Source organism: Pseudorasbora parva, chromosome 18, assembly GCF_024679245.1.
Source record: "Pseudorasbora parva isolate DD20220531a chromosome 18, ASM2467924v1, whole genome shotgun sequence".
NCBI lineage: Eukaryota > Metazoa > Chordata > Actinopteri > Cypriniformes > Gobionidae > Pseudorasbora > Pseudorasbora parva.
In genome coordinates this window covers 33973194-33992531 of record NC_090189.1, presented here as the reverse complement: position 1 = coordinate 33992531, position 19338 = coordinate 33973194, and the positions used below count along the sequence as shown (strand labels likewise).

At 36.2% G+C, this 19338-nt stretch overlaps 1 protein-coding gene across 5 annotated transcripts in view; it reads right to left on the bottom strand.

Annotated features, from left to right (window-relative positions):
• The window catches only part of LOC137046365 (zinc finger protein 502-like), a 91836-nt gene that overhangs the window by 60598 nt on the left and 11900 nt on the right, over window positions 1–19338 (bottom strand). For 3 of the 5 annotated variants that reach the window (XR_010898943.1, XR_010898944.1, XM_067423555.1), the window contains exons 1-3: window positions 6369–7794; window positions 5380–5961; window positions 4956–5065 (exon numbers count right to left, since the gene is read on the bottom strand). The exons of 1 other annotated variant lie outside the window; for it this stretch is intronic. Coding sequence is in view for 1 of the 4 variants with exons in the window: in XM_067423553.1 (XP_067279654.1) it covers window positions 6727–6858 (132 nt within the window). In the remaining 3 variants the exon portion in view is untranslated. Of the gene's footprint in view, window positions 1–4955; window positions 5066–5379; window positions 5962–6368; window positions 7795–19338 lie in introns of those variants that run through there. One more of the 5 variants, XM_067423553.1, reaches the window with a different exon arrangement.

Here is a 19338-nt window from a genome sequence, read left to right as displayed (position 1 = left end):
TAATGAAATTGATATAATACCATCAATTCTTACTGACCATAAAATGGTCCATGTTTCTTTTAGTTTTGACAATTTGGCAAGAAAAAGATCTGCATTCAATTATTGGAAGCTAAACAACTCTCTACTTGGATATGAACAATTTCGAAAGGTAGTTAAAGATATTATAAAGGATTCATATAATAAGGCAAATGCTACTAAAATGTATGGGAAACACTGGGAATTTATGAAATATTTAATAAGAAAGTCTGCTATTAGTTTTGGTAAAGAAATGGCCAGGGCCAAAAGGGTCAAGGAGGACTCCATCATTAAACACATTACTCTTATATATGAAAAAAATAACTTGGTGCAAACAGATAAAGACATATTAGCTAAAGTACAATTAGAATTGGATCAAATATTTGAGAACAAAGCTAAAGGAGCATTTGTGAGGTCAAGACGCAAATGGTTGGAAGAAGGAGAAAAGAACTCAAAATATTTTTTTAATCTCGAAAAGAGAAATATTGAGTTGTCATCTTTAAAAAGACTCAGGATTGATGCTAAAGTTTCGACAGACTTAAATGAGATCTCCCAGTTTGTAACAAATTTTTATAAAAAATTATACACAAAAGATGAAGGTGTCGGAGGCACAAGGATTTTTTTGGACAATATTAAAGCAAATTCTACAGTAATAGATGAAGACTCAAAAAAAAATTGTGATCGGGAAATAACTCTAGATGAAATTCATAAAAATATTGCTAAACTGAAAAATAACAAATCACCGGGTAATGACGGTTTAACCGCCGAATTTTATAAAACCTTTCGGGAAGATCTCTCCGTGTTCCTTTTGCATGTGTTTCAGGAAATACTGGAAAATGAGAAAATGTTGCCCACAATGAATCAGTGTTTAATAACCCTTATCCCAAAGTTAGGTAAAGATCCACTTAGTATTGAAAACTGGAGGCCCATATCACTGATTAATAATGATGCTAAATTGCTATCGACTATATTTGCAGAAAGGCTGAAACTCTGTTTGGATAAAATTATTGATGATTGCCAATCTGGTTTTATGCGTGGCAGATATATTGGAAATAATATTCGTTTAGTATTGGACCTAATTGATTATAATTTCTTAATTCAGGATGAAAGTTACATATTATTCATTGATTATTATAAAGCCTTTGACTCAGTCGACCATGGCTTTTTGATGGATACTCTTGATTTTTTTGGCTTTGGTAAAACATTTATTAGAGGTATTCGTACAATGTATAATGATTGCAATACTTCTATTAAACTACCTTTTGGAACAACTCCCAGATTTAATATTTCTAGAGGTGTGAAACAAGGAGACCCTGCAGCCCCTTTCTTATTCCTATTAGTAATGCAAGTGTTGTGTCTTCATGTTAAAAATAGCCCATTTCAGGGTATCTGTTTATTAGACAAAGAAATAAAATGTTCACAGCTTGCAGATGACACAACCATATTTTTGAAAAGTGACAAAGAAATAGATGCAGCACTCAGATGTTTAGATATGTTTTCATCAGTATCTGGCTTAAATATGAATATTAATAAATCCGAATTATTCCCTTTGAAAGATATACCTGATGGTTTGGTGGAATTGTGTGGCATACCAGTTAAAAAACAGGTCTCTTATCTGGGGGTCAAAATATGCAAAAATCAAAATGAAAGAGTTGACTTAAATTATCTTCCAATAATTGATAAAGTACAAAAGAAATGCAATGCCTGGCTAATTAGAGATTTGTCTTTGGCTGGTAGAATATTGTTATCAAAGGCAGAAGGGTTGTCAAGATTATCTTATATAGCAATGGTTTTAGATGTTCCAAAGTCAATTATTAAGGAAGTTAATAAGAAAATGTATAATTTTATTTGGAAGAATAGGCCACATTACTTAAAGGGGGGGTGAAATGCTGTTTCATGCATACTGAGCTTTTTACACCTTTAAAGACTTGGATTCCCATCCTAAACATAGACAAAGTTTCAAAAACTAATGTTGGACGTTTGATGGAGTATTTCTGTGTTAAAAATACTCCTTCCGGTTTCTCACAAGTTTCGGCGAGTTTTTTTCGAGTATGGGTCTACTTGACGTTAAATAGATCGGAAGGTCCTTGTATGGGCTGTACGGGCTCTTCTCCCGGTAGGGTGCGCGCACGCGTAACTAGAGGGAGAGAGAGGAAATGCACGCTGTAAACAGTCTCTCAGGTGCAGATCCAGTCCTCCGTGAACACTTATGACTCCGTGAACGCTCCACTTTATTCCTATGGGTGACGTCGAGCGACTTCAACGCTTCAGCACAGCATTCCGGGAAGGCAGCGCTGCATTTGAACCGATTTGAACGCAGAAATGACGGGAAGCTTCAAGGCATCGCTTCAGTCGCGTCGCAAAGTGGATTTCCACGGTCACTGCTGTCACAGGACTTCACCAGATCATACCAAAGAAGTGTGTTTTTGACAGAGCGGTCCCAGCGATAAAGTTCGGTCCTGCTTTGGAAGCAGCCGGTGAGTTAATCAACTTCAAATGTCTCTGCTATTGGCTACCGTCGCATGAGTAAACATCAGTAAACGATACGATCGCGTGCTTCTTCATTCAAATGCGCTAACGGTTACGCCATTGTTGTTCTGTATAACACTAGTCTGACTCTGACTCTGACGTGCAAAACCGTTTTGCTTGCTACCTCTAAGGTCTAGTCACATACAATAGTCCATAAACCGAATCATGTCCTCATAAACTGCGCGTAAAGACACACAAAGGCCCCTAAATACAGTACATACCACAGAGACGGACATCCTGATGTTGCCATTTCTCCTGTTCAATTTATTTCTGACTCAGATTTGATTGTGGATCATTATCTGTATTAGCTGAGATAGCCATGGGTTTCTCCACGCTTGAGGACATCACCGCTTTGTGCACATTCGTCATTCTTTAGCTCCGCCCACACGATACGCCTCCAGGCGCTAGTTTTTTTCCGGAAAGACTCGGTACAGCCCATATTTATTTTATAAATATGATAAAACTAAAGACTTTTCGGAGATATGAAGGATGCAATACTACTCTATAGGTACTCAAGATTGACATGAGATTGACTGAAACTGAGTGTTTCACCCCCCCTTTAAATAGAGGTATTTTAGGGAACTCATTTCATCAAGGTGGTTTAAACGTTATTGACTTTGAAGTTTCCAATACAATCTTTAAAATTAAATGGATTCAGAATTGTGTTAAATCTAATAACAAATTGTGGTATTATATTCCAAATTTAATTTTTAGCAAAATTGGCGGTGTTAAGTTTCTCCTCAAGTGCAACTTTGATATTAATAAAATTCCCATTAGGTTGTCCAACTTCCATAGACAAGCTCTGTTATCCTGGCTGCTGGCGTATAAACACAATTTCTCTCCCCACAGATGTTTGATATGGAATAATAAAGATATTAAATATAAGAATAAAACACTTTTTTGGGAATATTGGTTTAGAAACAATATTTTATTGGTGACACAGTTGCTTCGTCATGATGGTCTTTTGCTCTCATATGGAGAATTTCTTGATAAATTCAAACTTCCAATACCTGCAAGGGATTATGCAATCGATTTTGATGCTATACCCTCTGGTATCCTTCAGTTATTGCGGGGTGCTGATGCTGTTGATTTGAATATAACCATTGATTTTAACTTAAAGTTAGACGGTATAAATATTGTGGACAAAAAATGCAACAATAACTTCCTTAGACAAGTTTGTAGTTCATTTACGACCCCCCCAGCTAAAAGTTTCTGGAATTCATGCTTTCGGGATATTGAGTGGGAGGAGGCTTTTATGATTCCAAGGAGATACTGTGTCATCAATAAGGTCCGTGAAGTTTCATTTAAAATTATTCATCGCATTTACCCGGTAAATCAGGTTATTAGTAGATTTAAGAAAGATATTGATTTGAAATGCGTGTTCTGTAATTTAATTGACGAAACTATCTGTCATCTTTTTTTTTTGATTGCATTTGTTCCAAACTATTCTGGTATGATTTTAAGATCTTTTTTAAGGAGATTTCTGGAACTGAGATTACTCTGGAGGACAAAAATATATTTTTTTTTTATGACAAGCCGTTAGAAAGAAACATTTGTTTTGTTCTTAATTTGTTTATTATTTTAGGAAAATATCACATTCATAAATGTCGATGGGCAAAAAAATACACCTAATTTGATTCAATTTAAATTTGAGCTTTGTCAGTATCTTAAATCATTGGAGGATGTAAGGAACACCAAGGCAAAAAAACCTTTAGACTGCTGTAAAGCCTTGAATTTTTATCCTTTATAAGGACCTTTGTATTTACTTTGTAACTAGAAATATGGATTTGTTTTCAATACCCCTGTGTATATAGTTATTCATCCTTATGTTGTTGTTCATTTTAATTATTTTATTTGTATTATTGCATTTTGTATTATTATTGTTACTATTTTTTTTCTCTTGCTGTTAATAAAAAAAAAAAAAAAAAAAAAAAAAAAAAGGGATCCACTCGTGCATTTGTTGACATGACAACCATGATAGCCCTGAGAATACATGATAGCCCTGAACTCTGCAGGAGGAGTTCACATGCAGGTGTTTTGCTTGCGTCGCGTGTGAAATGTCTTCATTCCAGGTACAGTGGCATATGTTTCAGCATGTCATATGAATATAATTTCATGGGTATTTTTTTTTTTCAAATGGCAAATGATCGCGATGCTCACGTTTACAAGCCAGTGTCATTATAGTAGTCTAGTCTATTGGTTACCGTTTTACAGAATCGATATTATACTTCAATGTTGAGTGGTAGGTAATAAACATATATCGTCAATATTATAATATCAAGCTACCATAGACGAATCTGCAAATTTGAAAAATCGATGTGCATTATAGCTTGAGGCAAGATAAATAAACAAATATCACAGACATCATGTTAGGTATCCTAAAATATGATATGATAAAATATGGTACTTACATCTAATGTATTTACTTGTCTTTACGTCGGGGTGGTGGTGGAAGTGACATATATGCCGTAAAGCAGTGGAATTTTGTAGTTCTTGTTGTTCTCGGGTTACTACCCGAAACCTAAAGTTTAAAAGTATGATTAAAATCGATACAGACCCCGTCAGGCTATGGCAGATGTGTCATTCAAACTATTGTAAGTCGATGTATCATCACAAGAGTCTTGAAAATATATTATGAAGGTTGAAAAGTTACCTAGTGTTGATTTAAAGAATTGACATTCAACAAAAAATACTACTGTAGTATATTATTGTAACATGTATTGTTATTTGTGTTTGCTCATCCCGTTGTCCCTTAAACTATGCAAACTTTCATAAGATTGAAATTAAATAATCAGATTCATTATTAGCATTATCAGAGTGCTGTACTAGAATTACCTTCATCAGCTCAGCCAAGTCTTTGGCAAGGAACGGTATCAGTGGTACATCTGTTTAATAGAAAGTAAGGAAAGGATTGAAGGTCCTGGTTGTAGCCATGTAGAAATGTAGCTTTGCCAGGATAAGAGGGTGTTTTTCAGCAACTTCAAGATTGTCATAAGACGCTGTTCCCGGATTTGGTAGCTTCTTTTTCCTGACTGCATCCATGTACATGGTCACTGATGGCCAGAAATCCAAAGCTCTCTCCATGACTGGTAGATTTTCAAGCCACCTCTGTCCACAGAATGGAAGTGGAAATTTTGCGCATTTGGTTAGAGCAGTGAAATCCTCCCTCCTAGCTGGCGCATTGTGGAAGAGTATGTGCAATGCCCTCAGAGCCTTCTCTAGCTTCCACAAGGAGAAGCCATGTTTTCAGGCGTTATGTAGGGTGTGGAGGCCACAGCTCCCCACCACAATTAGCTGTGTTCCACCAAACTGCTCATGATGCTCTTGCTGCAGCAGTTCTAAAAACCTCCAATTGACATTCGGTCCATCCATGAAAGCAGATAGAAGCTTTTGCAAGTATAGCTGTAGTGCACATTCCTGCAAAAAAAAAAGAAAAAAAAGAAATATAATTAAATTAGATCAAAATTGACCATATTCGTATGCCAATATTGGTATCGATTTAGCTCATGTATTGTAAATTACAATAAAGTTAACATTGATATAACATTACCTTGCATTTATGTCTGTGCAATATCAAGGTTTTTCTGATTGTATTCGTTTCCAAATTATTAATATTTACAATTTTATTAACGTTTATCTCAGACAGCAAACAAACATGTTCTAGCAACAATTGAGATTATGGATTAAGAAGCTTAATCACACAAAATATACACATTATCTATATACATAAATACACACACACACACACACACACACACACACACACAGAATAATTACAGTTAGCTAGAACACAGACAAATAATTTGTGGTTGGTTGGTACTTACTTTGAAATGGTGATGCAAATCCTGTACTGTCCCATGTCCCATGAATTGCGACCCTAGATATCTTGCCTTGACGTGACCTTGTCCCGTTGAATATTGGACATGCAAGTCCAATTGATTATTTTTGGATGTTTCATTAAGAATCTCAAACAGCATTAAAACAAACACGTCCTTGTCCACAATGAGGAGCTGGGTTATGTAAGGAGTAGGTCCAAATCTAGCAATGTATGCAGTTTTCTCTTTACCGCACGCAAAAAGTCAGAGCGATTCAGAGTCGGAAAACATAGTTCGGAAAATGTCCCCGACAGCTTCGTTAGCGTTATAGGACTGGTGCTTTGTTACCGTATGCAGACCAGAGTACCTCTGATCTAAGAGTTGAAGTGGAGCCAAAGGTTGGCAAGTCTGTTGGAGTAGAAGCCGCGGTGATTGAAGCTGATGCAGATGCCGAAGATGAGGGAGTATAGCGTGAAGCAGTGGACACTACAGAACAAAACTGAGAAATGCCTTGTGTTTGTCAACAGATTTCCAAAGCCGCTTTGTATTTATCACACTGCATGTGGGTCTCCAAAGCTCTTATTCCCATTGTTCCCAGTTTTAAAACATTATTGGACATTACACACCAGACCTCAAACACATTGCCACTAACTTAGGGTTATGTAACCAGTTCATTAAATTTGCACTTCCCCATGGTTAACGCTCAAACTTTTCTCCATTTGCTATTGTCCAGTCCACACACCTAGCGAACCCCTGGCGAATGTGTGATTGTTAGTTGGTTTCGCTTATAATGTATTACGTGTCAAATAGACGTCTGCCTATACGATTTTAAAAAGCAACGCACAAAAATAAAAACGTCTTTACATTTTAGGTTCGATTGCATTTTTAAGACCTTTAAAACATGGATTTAAGACATTTTAATGCTAATTAAAGCCTTATTTTTACATTATGGAATTTAAGACTTTTTAAGGGAACAGTTCAAAGGGACACCGTTTTTCGTTCAATACCATAAATGTATTGTCATTCGGTGCCCAGCCCTATCTGAGGTACTTATGAATCAATTTATGGCATTTGCATGGTTTTTACATTCAAAAACATCATAACTAATAAGTAATAGGCTATTTTCTACACTGGTTTTGAGGCTCTCTCCAAAATCATCAGTTTTGATAGGCATGTCACACTGAAGACCTTGCAGGAAACGTCCATGGCTAGGATTGGATAAGATTTGCATATTTAATAAGCTTCTGCTCCCCTGTCAGTTTACATGAGTGAGAGGTTGTTTTGAAAGCGGCTGGAATAATTCTCTGACGGGGCAAATGGTCTCAAAACGTATTTATCAAACAAATACAATGATTTCTCTCTCATCCATCCTTGATTGATTACATTTTTATTTTTATTTTTTATTTGTGAATAGGTTTTAAGAGAAAACTCTTAGCTAAGAACTTTTATTGCTATATAGGAGAACTCTTAGCGCCAAGATAAAATGTTTTGTGAATACAGCTCCTGAACATTTAAATATGATAAGCAATACACACGCCAAAAAAATAATTTTTTATATTATATATGTGTGTATATATATATATATATATATATATATATATATATATATATATATATATATATATATATATATATATATAATTTTTCTTTTTCTTTTTTTTTGGGGGGGGGGGGGATGAAACGGTATTGAAATTTAACATCACGGTTATAGTGACCCAAATTATCACGGTTTTGTTCAAATGAGATAAAGAACCAACGCACACACCGAAAACATTTAAACAAGTTTTATATTTGAAAATCAACAAACAACAAATAAATCAAGCTGCTCTATGCCCTTTTTAAAAACAAGATTCTATTCTGTAGGATTTCCTTCCTTATATTGGCTGTCAATAGCATCCCAATGCATAAATAATAATTTGGTGTAAATCTCTAATATTATCTTTATAAATATGTTAAAGCAATATTCTCATCAGTGTCCTATATCAGCTATGACACATTTAAATCTAGCATATTTTGTGTATGAGCCCAAACAGTATCCCAGTATAATAAATCTTATCCATATTTTCATATGATGAAAATCATAAGAATTTTCATATGACAGTTTATTTTATTAAATATCAAAAATCCAAAAGGTGTGCATTATACCCGACAACTAGATGAACAATTTACAGTCAGTTTTATACAAACGCGCATACAAATGTATGTAACTTTAGAGACAGTCCCTAAATTTGCGACTCTTGAACGCCAAGCCAACTTTATGCCAGTCATATAAGATGCGCTATGGTTCTGCAGTGTTTGTTTTAAACTATTTTCGTTGCTGAAATAGGCTAAAACAAAAACATTCAACCGTATGCTGAATGAATCTCCTGCGTACAGCGCACAAACATCTCTCCTTTGAATGCAGATTACAGTGAGGGAGAGCGCGCTCTGAACAAAACTCCGGCTTATCTGAACGCATCTGATTATTAGACATTGCATTCATAAACTCAATAGAAACACGTGTGTTATAATGCACAACACGATTATAACAGATGGCTTTGGAGAAGCCTATAATAAGTAGGTGACTTGTGGGTCCTGCACACTGTGCGATTTTTCAAAATCCTTTGCGAATGTCCCTTGTCAGACTATACGAACATGCATTCCCGATGTAAGCCATGTCACACTGTAAGATCTCAGTTGTCATTAATGTCAGACTGAACAATAGTGAAGGTGTGTTAAAAACAGACGCGTACAAGAAAACTCGTCCGGAGTTTTATATCATCAATGAGTGACAGTTCGGTAACTGTGATATGCAGTACACGCGGGACTGAAATGCTGGCTACAAAGAAATCTCTAGCTCTTGTATTGGTCATAGTTTGTCTTGAAAAACGGAGATATTTTACGGTCATCGTAGGAGAAGTCACACTGCAGGATTGTGTGCCAAATCTTCTGACACTGCCAGAATTTCGTCTGAGGTAAAATTTGATCGCAGCGCTCATTAATCGGCTGCCGGTAAACATGTCAAACTAACGATCAAAGACGTCAGATTTTAGCCTAGGATCAGAGGAATCTTTTAGGATTTGCTAAATTTGTCTCAGACGGCCAAATCGTGGCCAAAAATCGCACAGTGTGCACCCGGCTTTAGCCTGACAAGCCAGATCCACATCAAGATGTTTGGTCTGGAAACTCACCATAGACAGGGCTCAATCCGAGGGGCGGGATAAACGGTTGTCTTTCAAACTCCCTCTGCACGCGATAGGATAGCGCTACACCAACCAGAGCAACGAAGGTGAAACAGAGCTTGTTGATAGATTAAACATTCACCGTATCCGGTCGGCTAAACTCCGAACACATCTTCCCTTTTTAAGAATGACTTCAGTGCCGTTCTTTGTTCTTTTCTCAGAGAAAAGCTTAACTCCAAGTCTTCCGGAATCGCAGTCAAAGCTGATTCGAAAGACCGCAGCCATTCGCCAGTTTCTGTGTTTACTAGGCAACAGAAGCACGCAAACGCAACTTGGCCGTCATTATGGCCCCGCCCGCCGACTCTATACACGATATGATTGGCCCGTCCAGATTTTGCGGAATACAGCTCAGAAGGGTATTGAGAGTTCCTAGACGACTCTTCCGGGCAGATTAAATTTGCTGCCGCTAGGGTGCGTCTAGATTTCTAGGCTATAGGTGACTAGCAACAGTGAGTGACGCTACAGCCGAAAAACACCAAATAAACATGTTAATGTCAAGCCCTGAATATTATTCCTTAAAAGTCACCCTAGTTGTGTTATTTCCTCTTTGGCTCAAGCGTCACGTTATTATTTCCCAGACTTAGGTTTGGTATTGAGGTCCACTTGCCTTTCGTTCACAAATCTTCGCAGATTTGAAGTGTTTCCCCTATTACAGAGACTTTCTTCTGGCATGTTCTGCTGCAGACCTGACCAGAGCATCTTCGATTAATTTTCCCTCAGGACTTTTGTAAAAGCCAAAATATGGCCACGCCACAGATTTTAGAAGGCTGGAAAATCTCCCGGTGCTGTCACTGCCTTCTGTCATTTCTTCTCATTCAGAAAACAGCGTTGCGTCACGTGCTGCGCGTGCCTGCACCAGACTGGATAGGATTTACAGCGAGTTTTCAAAATCGTGATAATCACTGACGGTTTTAATGATAATTAAATTTTAAACGATATTACTAACCGTCAGTACATTTTACCGTGGTTTATCGTGAAACCAGTAATCGTTTCATCCCTAATATATATATATATATATATATATATATATATATATATATATATATATATATATATATATATATATATATATATATATATATATATATATATATAAAGTAAACAAATGTTTCAAACATATTAAAAGTGCAAAAGAATTATTAAGAACAATATATAGGCTATCACTTTACAAAAAGGTTTCACAGGTAGTTTAATGCATTACTAACATTAACAGAGCAAATAGCTACAAAGTTATTATTCTTTGATAAAGTCAGTTAAAAAATACAACTAAATTAATGTAAGCTCAGGTCAATTAAATAATATAGCAATACAACTTTTAATTTTAATAATGTGTTATTAAATGTTGAAATGTATAATTAACAAAAATTAATAAATGGTTTAGAAGTATTTTTCATTGTCAGTTTGTTAACTAATGAATTAACTAGTGGTAAATAATAAAGCCTTATTGTAAAGCATCTGTCTGAACAATAAATAATCAGAACATATTCAAACAATGTTTAGGGCATGTAGTCCAGATTAAAATATAAAATGTTTAAGTTTGAAAATGAATAGTCTATTAAGTGATGAGCATCATAGTGAATACAGAAAACTGAATGGCTGTTTGGAACATTTAAATGTTTAGTAGCATCTTTCAGGTAGGGCTGCACAACTAATCGAATTTCTAATCGTGATTACGATTATGGATGCTACGATTATGTAAGCGTTTAAAGCCGGGATTAAAAAAATAAAAATAATGATTCTGCTTGTTTAGATAGCATGTTACGCTGTGACAGCAGTACGCTGACTGGTCTAATGCATGCAAAATAGCACAGAAGCCATGCACACAGCCTATATTTTGTTTCGTTTAGCTTCAAAACACAAATTAAGATGCTTGTTATAAAACCTGCAATTTCTGTACCTTCATTTAAGTCCATTCCCTGTGCCTGGGTTTAATATGTTTAATAGACCATTAGCATAGTTGAACTGAAAGAACTAGCATGTTCATGTGGTTGTCCTTGGGACAAGTAAATCGGTCATTCACTCAAAAAAAAGGCAGGTCCAAGACAGTCCAATGTAAACAAAGGAGAAGGAAATAATTAAAAAGTGGGCACTTGGAAAAAAAAGCACTTCGCTGGAAAAAAGTTTGATTTGTGTGTTTGTGTGTGTTGTAAATATAACTTATTCTCAAGCAATATTCTCACCAGTGTTTAATCAGCTTTGACATATTTTAAATCTGCATATTTGTGATATTTTACCTTTTATAACGGGCATTTTCCCCCCAAATCTTATAAGCTATGCTTCAGGTTTCATATTATATTCTTAAATTTGATCTATACATTAAATTCGATCTATACATTAAATTCAAATAAGACACTGTAGGGCTGTTACCAATCAAATTAAATCATTTACATAGAAAAATTACATCTGCATTAAATAATGTTATGACATTTGCATTTTCTGAATAAACAAAAATGTTGAAAAGTATATGAAACTAAAACACTAGTAGGTTGAAGCAGGTGATTCTTATTGAGTAAGTAATTAAGTCATTAATTCAAACAATTCATTCAAACGACTGATTTATTCAAGAATGAGGCAGTTGTTTACAAACAGGTCATTGAATCTGATTCAAACACTGAATCATTCAGTAACACGTGAGAGGTGTTATGGTTCTGCTTTTTGGAACTTTGTTGCTTGGAATCTTTGTTTTGAACTATTTTTGCAGCTAAAATAGAACAAACACTGAATATTGCATCTAAAATGTAAGTAACTAAATGTTAATTAAAGGTGCCCTAGAATGAAAAATGTAGTTAACCTTGCCATAGTTAAATTAGAGTTCAGTACATGGACATCACATACTGTGAGTCTCAAACACCATTGCCTCCTCCTTCTTATGTAAATCTCGTGCATGAAAAACACCACAAAAAAATAGGCGAATCTCAACATAACACCAACTGTGATGCAATTGCTGGGAACATTAATATGTACGCCCTCAACATTTGCATATGCCAACCCATGTTCATTATCAGGCGGAACTGCGCAGCCGAATCATCGGGAATTCTACAAGTAAACAAGCGTCAAGCGAGGATAGCAAAATGGCAGATCATGGGCACAAATGCCTAACTCCCAGGGGACGTTGGGACTTTTCATAGCCATCCCACAGATAAAAAATGTTAACAGTCATGGTTGATGTTTATTATAATCGGATACAGCAACAATTCTAAATTGTTTGTTTGCTCGGCCCCTTTTCACTGCGGACAGTTTTTCTAATCTGGGACAATATCAAGCAAGCTTGCTCGGCGTCTAAAACTGAAGAAAGGGGCAATTCCAACGATATTTCTGCAAGCAGTAAGTAGTGTTTTATCCACTTATTGACTGTCTAAACACTTTCTGTTTAAATTGAAAGTTTCTTAGAGAGACAGCATTGTCTAGATAACGCAAGATGCTAGAACAGTAACAATAGGAAACTCCAAGTACCATACAAAACTAAATAGTGTATCTAATGACAAAGGTTAATATTATTTTGTATTACAAAATACAACCGTAGATACACGTCATACATTCACGATACCAAAAATTATAACTTCAAAACGATAGCAGACTAAAATACCTTGATACCTATACTAAATCGATACCACAGTAAAAAAAATAAAAATAATAATTATAATATGAATAATATGACAACAGAACTTGTTATATTATTCATTGTTTTATTTTCATCGTTTTGATTTGAACAATTATTGATCATTTGATCAATTACTATTAAAATAAATTCACAAATATTTGCTAACTCAATGTATTTTTTTACAACGGGGTAATTGATGATGATGTGATGATGTTCGTCTGTTATATGACAACTTAGTTTGTATAAATAAGCAGACACTGATTAGCTTGCTATAAGTTTTTATATATATATATATATATATATATATATATATATATATATATATATATATATATATATATATATATATATATACTTATAGCAAGCTAATCAAGCAATCATATATATATACAGAGATTCAATCACAAATGCATTAACAGTCTGGCAGTCATAAACCGGACTAATGGAAAAATAAATAGTTAACTTAATGTTTAAAAAGCAGGTTATCACCTTAATCGATATGAAGTGCCACTATGCAATCATCACAGCTTTCAGTTTGTCTACCGCATTAGATGTCGACGCTGTCCTCTCTAGCAGATGGAATGTGTTTACGGATGCCTTAGCAACTCTCAACGGCCACCAGAACAATACGGTTTTATAAAAGCTATTTATTTATTGTAAAGTGTAATAATCTTCTCAGAAAAAATACATTCTAATGTCAGGCGCAGTTGAAGTCGTTGATTGTTTGCTTACATGGGTAGGTTTAGGGACCGTGTCATTATGCCAACATTATCTTCATAACTTCTTATGAAATAAAAAGTTTATCCCTCAGAAAAATGTACTTTCCTTTCTTGTCAACATTATAGCTTGGTGCATGTGAGCGCGGCGCGCGCTCTTCAGTGGTGTAGGCGCGCGTTGCGTACGCCATATAAGGATGCACACACAAAAGTAATCCAGTCAGGTCGTGTACATGGTGAAATGTTTCGTTTGATCGACTCATGAAAAGGTTTATCCCACCCATCTCAAAACGATTACAATTTCATTCAGTTTGGGCATTTTTATTACGATTGAGGTGTTTATATGGAGCATTTTCAATCAGATTGGACTTTTAAACTGATTACAGTGCTCCGTGTAAACGCACCCGACTGTAAAAATATTGCGCTACATGGCACTTTAAAAACCGCGCGCTCTGATCGGTAAAGGGGCAGAGATTTCAGACCTCCGTTTATTAAGAAAATCTCCAAGATTTCTCTTCTTGGTAGGGGGTGGTTCACAGACCTCTCGCAAATCATCCCCAGCAGTAGAAGCCTCCGAAGCACCACTAACTCTGCCTCCGTTTCCCTCGTCAGCTGATACAATTTCCCCCGGAGAGCATATATATATATTTATTTTTTATGTTTGTAAAAAATATTTTAATAACAGTTTTGGCAGTTATAGAGTTCCAATGACGGTGTTTAACTATAACCGTCAGTCTCAGAGTTATATACTAACCATCACACCCCTATCGATCACACACTAACACACGCTGACATGAGGAAAAATCCAGCAGAACGCGAAATAGATATTTTTGTCAACACTACTGCACAATCACTTTCAAATTACTGTAGAGCGGTGTATCCCCTCTCCCCCTACCCCCTGACTCGAGGTTGCCAGATAGGCTGCAGGATCCTGCAGAGGGTGGTGGAATGTAATGAACTACAATCCTTTTTGTTACTTTATTTGAGTACATTTTTCACGTATCTGTACTTTACTTAAGTAGAATCAATAGTGCAAACTTTTGACTTTTACTTTGTTACATTTTGCAGCAATTATTATTCTTTCTACTCTACTACATTTCTACAATGTTTCGTTATATTTTCTGATCAGTTTCAGGGCTCGAGATTAAAGGTGGGATAAGTGTTATTTCAAAACCGTTTTAGAAAAAGGACTCGGGCTGAGTGGAATAACCAACTTGTAGCCAATCAGCAGGTAAGGGGCGTGTCTATGGTGAGAAGAGAGGCCGAGTGCACGTCATAATTCAAAACCCACGAGTCACACAGGATGGACATTAGCCAAGAAAGAACTAATATATGCTGGCTTTTGCTTGATTATGCTCGTGTGTCATGTTCGCTTGTTTGTCCATTTGCGATTGTATTGTGGCTCACTTCAGCGAGGATAAAGACCCATTCATATCCACACTGTATGGAGCATCTAAATCCCCTCAGTGTTTCAAGGTTTCAAGCGTCAGCTCACAAAATGTGTCCGACAGGTAAGATACTACACTCCTTATATACCGGTATTTTTGCTTCCTCTTTACATCTATATTACCCTTCCGGTCATAATTGTAAAATATGTCGTTAGCTGGACTATCAAGCTTGTATAGCCTACTAACTTTATCAAGTTGTTCATGAGAACTGTTTGTGTTTTGTGATCGCTATAACTCTAAACGTGTCATAATTGTAATATGTCATTAGCTGGACTGTCGGCTTGTGTACTATCGAGTTGTTCATGAGAACGGTTTGTGTTTTTGTGATGGAAGGGGTGACTTTTTCATTGAATATTCGACCTGGATTAGTAACACACAGATTCTGTCATAGTAGTTGTCTGGGTTACATATGTGTGGGGCGGAGCTATCAATATAGGGCCAAGACCCTTTTTGGGGGTGGGGCGTGTTTGTTTTGGTGATTTGAAATAACAACAACGGTTACCAGATACCACTTATCCCACCAAGTCTTGTCCGGATAATTAGTGGATAATAATATATAATCTATAATGAACTGACGGTAACTGCGCTGTTTAGGCTCGCGCAGCCTCTTGAGCAGAAATGGAAACAAATCCACCTCGCTCATACTCGCACAAAGAAACTCAGTAACATACTGCATAAAAATTCAGTTAAAAAACATTACAACACGAACAGGAGTGCTGTTTTCCTGAATACCATCATGACAGAAAATGTGACACTGATTTAATTTGACAGTCCCATAAACAATTAACTAACATCAAGTCACTTACATTTTAGATGCAGACAGTATTGACTACTTTTGGTCTATTGCAGGAGAGAAAATATGTGACCCCGTCTGTGAAACCCTGGCTAAAGTCGCAAAATTTAATTATGAGATAATGATCCGTCAAAGTGCCATAGCCATAAAAATGATGGAAATAGGTAATTTGTGTTTATTGCTGTAAATGATAAATTATACCAAGGGGTTTGAAATACAATACTTAATTTTTAATTCATAAAATTATAAATACTGCAATTAGTGATTTTATTGACACTACACTTTATACTTTTGCACAAAAAAAAAAAAATACAGGATGCGGGCTCCCTAAACATCGATTTTAATCATCTCAGGAGGTTTTCATCACAACAAGACCAGCTGATTCGTTATCTCAGATATCATTCGGTTCAGGAACTTCCTTTTTTTACCATTAGGAAGAGAAAGACATAATATAAATCGGCACGAGCGGCAATCAGGTCAGCGCGACTTAAGCCAGGTTCAGATGTCTGTGGAGATATTTTCGTGTCATCGCCAATATTTTCTTCTTTGTTTTTGTAGCTCAGCATTGTAATAATAATAACGATCTTAATTTAAAGTCATATTAGGCCTGCTATGTGTCAATATAATACATGTTGTGGATAGTGGTGCATCAGATTATGCAGCGTTTCCCAGTCGGGGTGCGCAGGGTACCGCGTAAAAGGTTTCAGCACGCACTTGCACCGCGGTTCATCTCACATCTGATGACGCATCTTTAATATAGGTTATAACCTGAAAATAATGCTTTATGTATGTTTCTGTCGATGGATACAGGTGCTGGCTCATCAGTTATACATTACAACAACAGCGATAATAAAAGAAAAACGTGGGCAAACGCTCTCTCTTAGTGAACTTTGTTTAATGCATGTGTGTGCTGCCGTATCTTCGAATATGAATATGGGTTTAGAGCCAGAAGATGCAATTGAGAACTCATGTGCAATCGCGATGTGAGAAGATTTGTCTCTGTGCGGTCATCCGAATGCGCGCACATGCACGCAACTATTGAGTTCTCTTTCAAGTCTTGCGCTTGAACGGACAAACTCACACAAGAAGTAGCCTATGTCAACATGTCCATCTTGATGAGTATCCAAGCAGACATAGTCTGAATATGCCTTAAGTGAACTGTATACAGTCGAAAAAGTGATACTCCTGGGTCTTAAAAGGGCAGTAGCCTTTACTGCTGTCTGTTTAATGTCAAAGAAGATAAGGAATCACCCACTGCTCTTGATTGAATAGCTTTTGTAAGTTTAATAAGGATTAATATTTAATTTAAACAGTTAAATATGCAGTAATTTTTCATTTGATTACTTTATTCAATTTATTTACGTAAAAATGAATGCTAAATACAAGCAGCAGCACAAATAATTACTGTTGAGCAAAGATAATAAAATAATGCTTTTTTCTTTTCTTTTCAGGTAGGTCTAAGTTATTTGTTTTTTATTTATTTTATTTGACAGTAGTCCTTTTTTTTTTCCATGAACATAGCAAATACCGAACCATACAGAAACCGTGAACCTGAAACTGTGAACCTAAACCTAAAACCGAATCGTGAGCAATCTGTACCGTTACACCCCTAGCGTAACGTATGCGAGGGGGTGCCACAAAATTTAGAAAATTTTCAAAGGGTGCCATGACTGAAAAAAGGTTGGGAAACTGGATTAATGAATTAAGTTATCTAGGCTGTTTGACATGGCAGCACTGCGAGCAGGAACAAAAAAATAGATGATTGCTTAAACAGCTTTTCCGATATTTATCTCGGTGGAATTACCCCGAATTATGATATAACCAGGTTTATTGAAGAAAGTGCAGGTTTGGAACAACATGAGGGTAAATAAATGATGACAGAATTTTCATTTTTGGGTGAACTATCCCTCTTTTACAATCAAGCTCTTGTACCCCCAATTCGTTTGAATGTTTTTGTGCTTTTTGGACACACGCATCATAATAAATAGGCCTGTTTTACAAAACTTTAAGAATTTTCCCATAAATGTGTCATATATCACTGATAATGGGAGAATCTCAACTTTAATGTGGTATATGGCTCATACGCAGGATAATTATGCATCAAATATGTTGCGGTTTTAAAAATAAGCTTGTGTTTACATTGGAATTTCTCAAAAACATGATTTTCTGAGCCTGAAATTCAGCAAATCTTTAACATAGCCATACTCAGTTAATATTAGCGATATCAAGGTTATATTTTAACAGAATGCTCTTTACATTATGTAGGGTGATTTTATGTAGAAAACAGTGAATCACAAAAAAATGACTTTAGGAGGGTTTTCACAGACAGGGTCACATATTTCTAAGATCAGATCAGATTTCCACATCAGGGGCCTATTGCACAAAACTAGGATAAGGGATCAAGCTGGGATATCTTAGTGATCATGGCTCGATTTATCCACAAATATACAGTTATCTTTCTTTATCTTTATTGTTCTTGGTTTGAGTGTGCCTTCAGGGTACGTTATCAAACGGTGCCATGTCAGAGGGTGACAAAAGAAAACAAGGAGTTGAAGGAAAGATGCCGGGAAATCGAGCGTTACGGAAGAAGATGGAATCTCAAATTGATCGGGCTACCATAGAAGGAAAACGAGGATACTAGAGAAGCGGTGATCGGTATTCTCACAAGAGTGATTCCGATGTCAGTGGAAAAACTACGAGACAAGGTTGATACTGTCCATCGTCTGAGAAAGAAAGATGATCCCACTTTTAACATGAGACCACGACCGATCATCATGCAGTTCGGTTTGCGGACGACGAGGGACGAGATTTGGAGCAGATCGAGGGAGGCCAGAGTCTGCAAGGAATTGCATGTTCATTTCAGACAGGACTGGTCAAAAGAAGATTGTGAAGCTCGGGCAAAGTTGTATCCAACGGTCCAAAGTTGTACAGGAGGCCAGACGTAACGGGAAGAAAGCTTACTCGAAGGAAGGGTATGCTATTATAGATGGAAAAAGAGTGGATGCACCTTTCTCAGGTTAAGAAGAGTGTCATTACCTTGATTCAGAAAGTTTGATTAAGGGGACTGTTATTGTTAATGTCAAAGTTGAAATCTATGAAAGATTGTTCATTTCTGCCTTAAACCACATTTCTTAAGCATATTAAGAGCGTGCATTTTGTTTAGTTCATATGTCTATTGGTTTTAGTCCTTTAAATGTTCG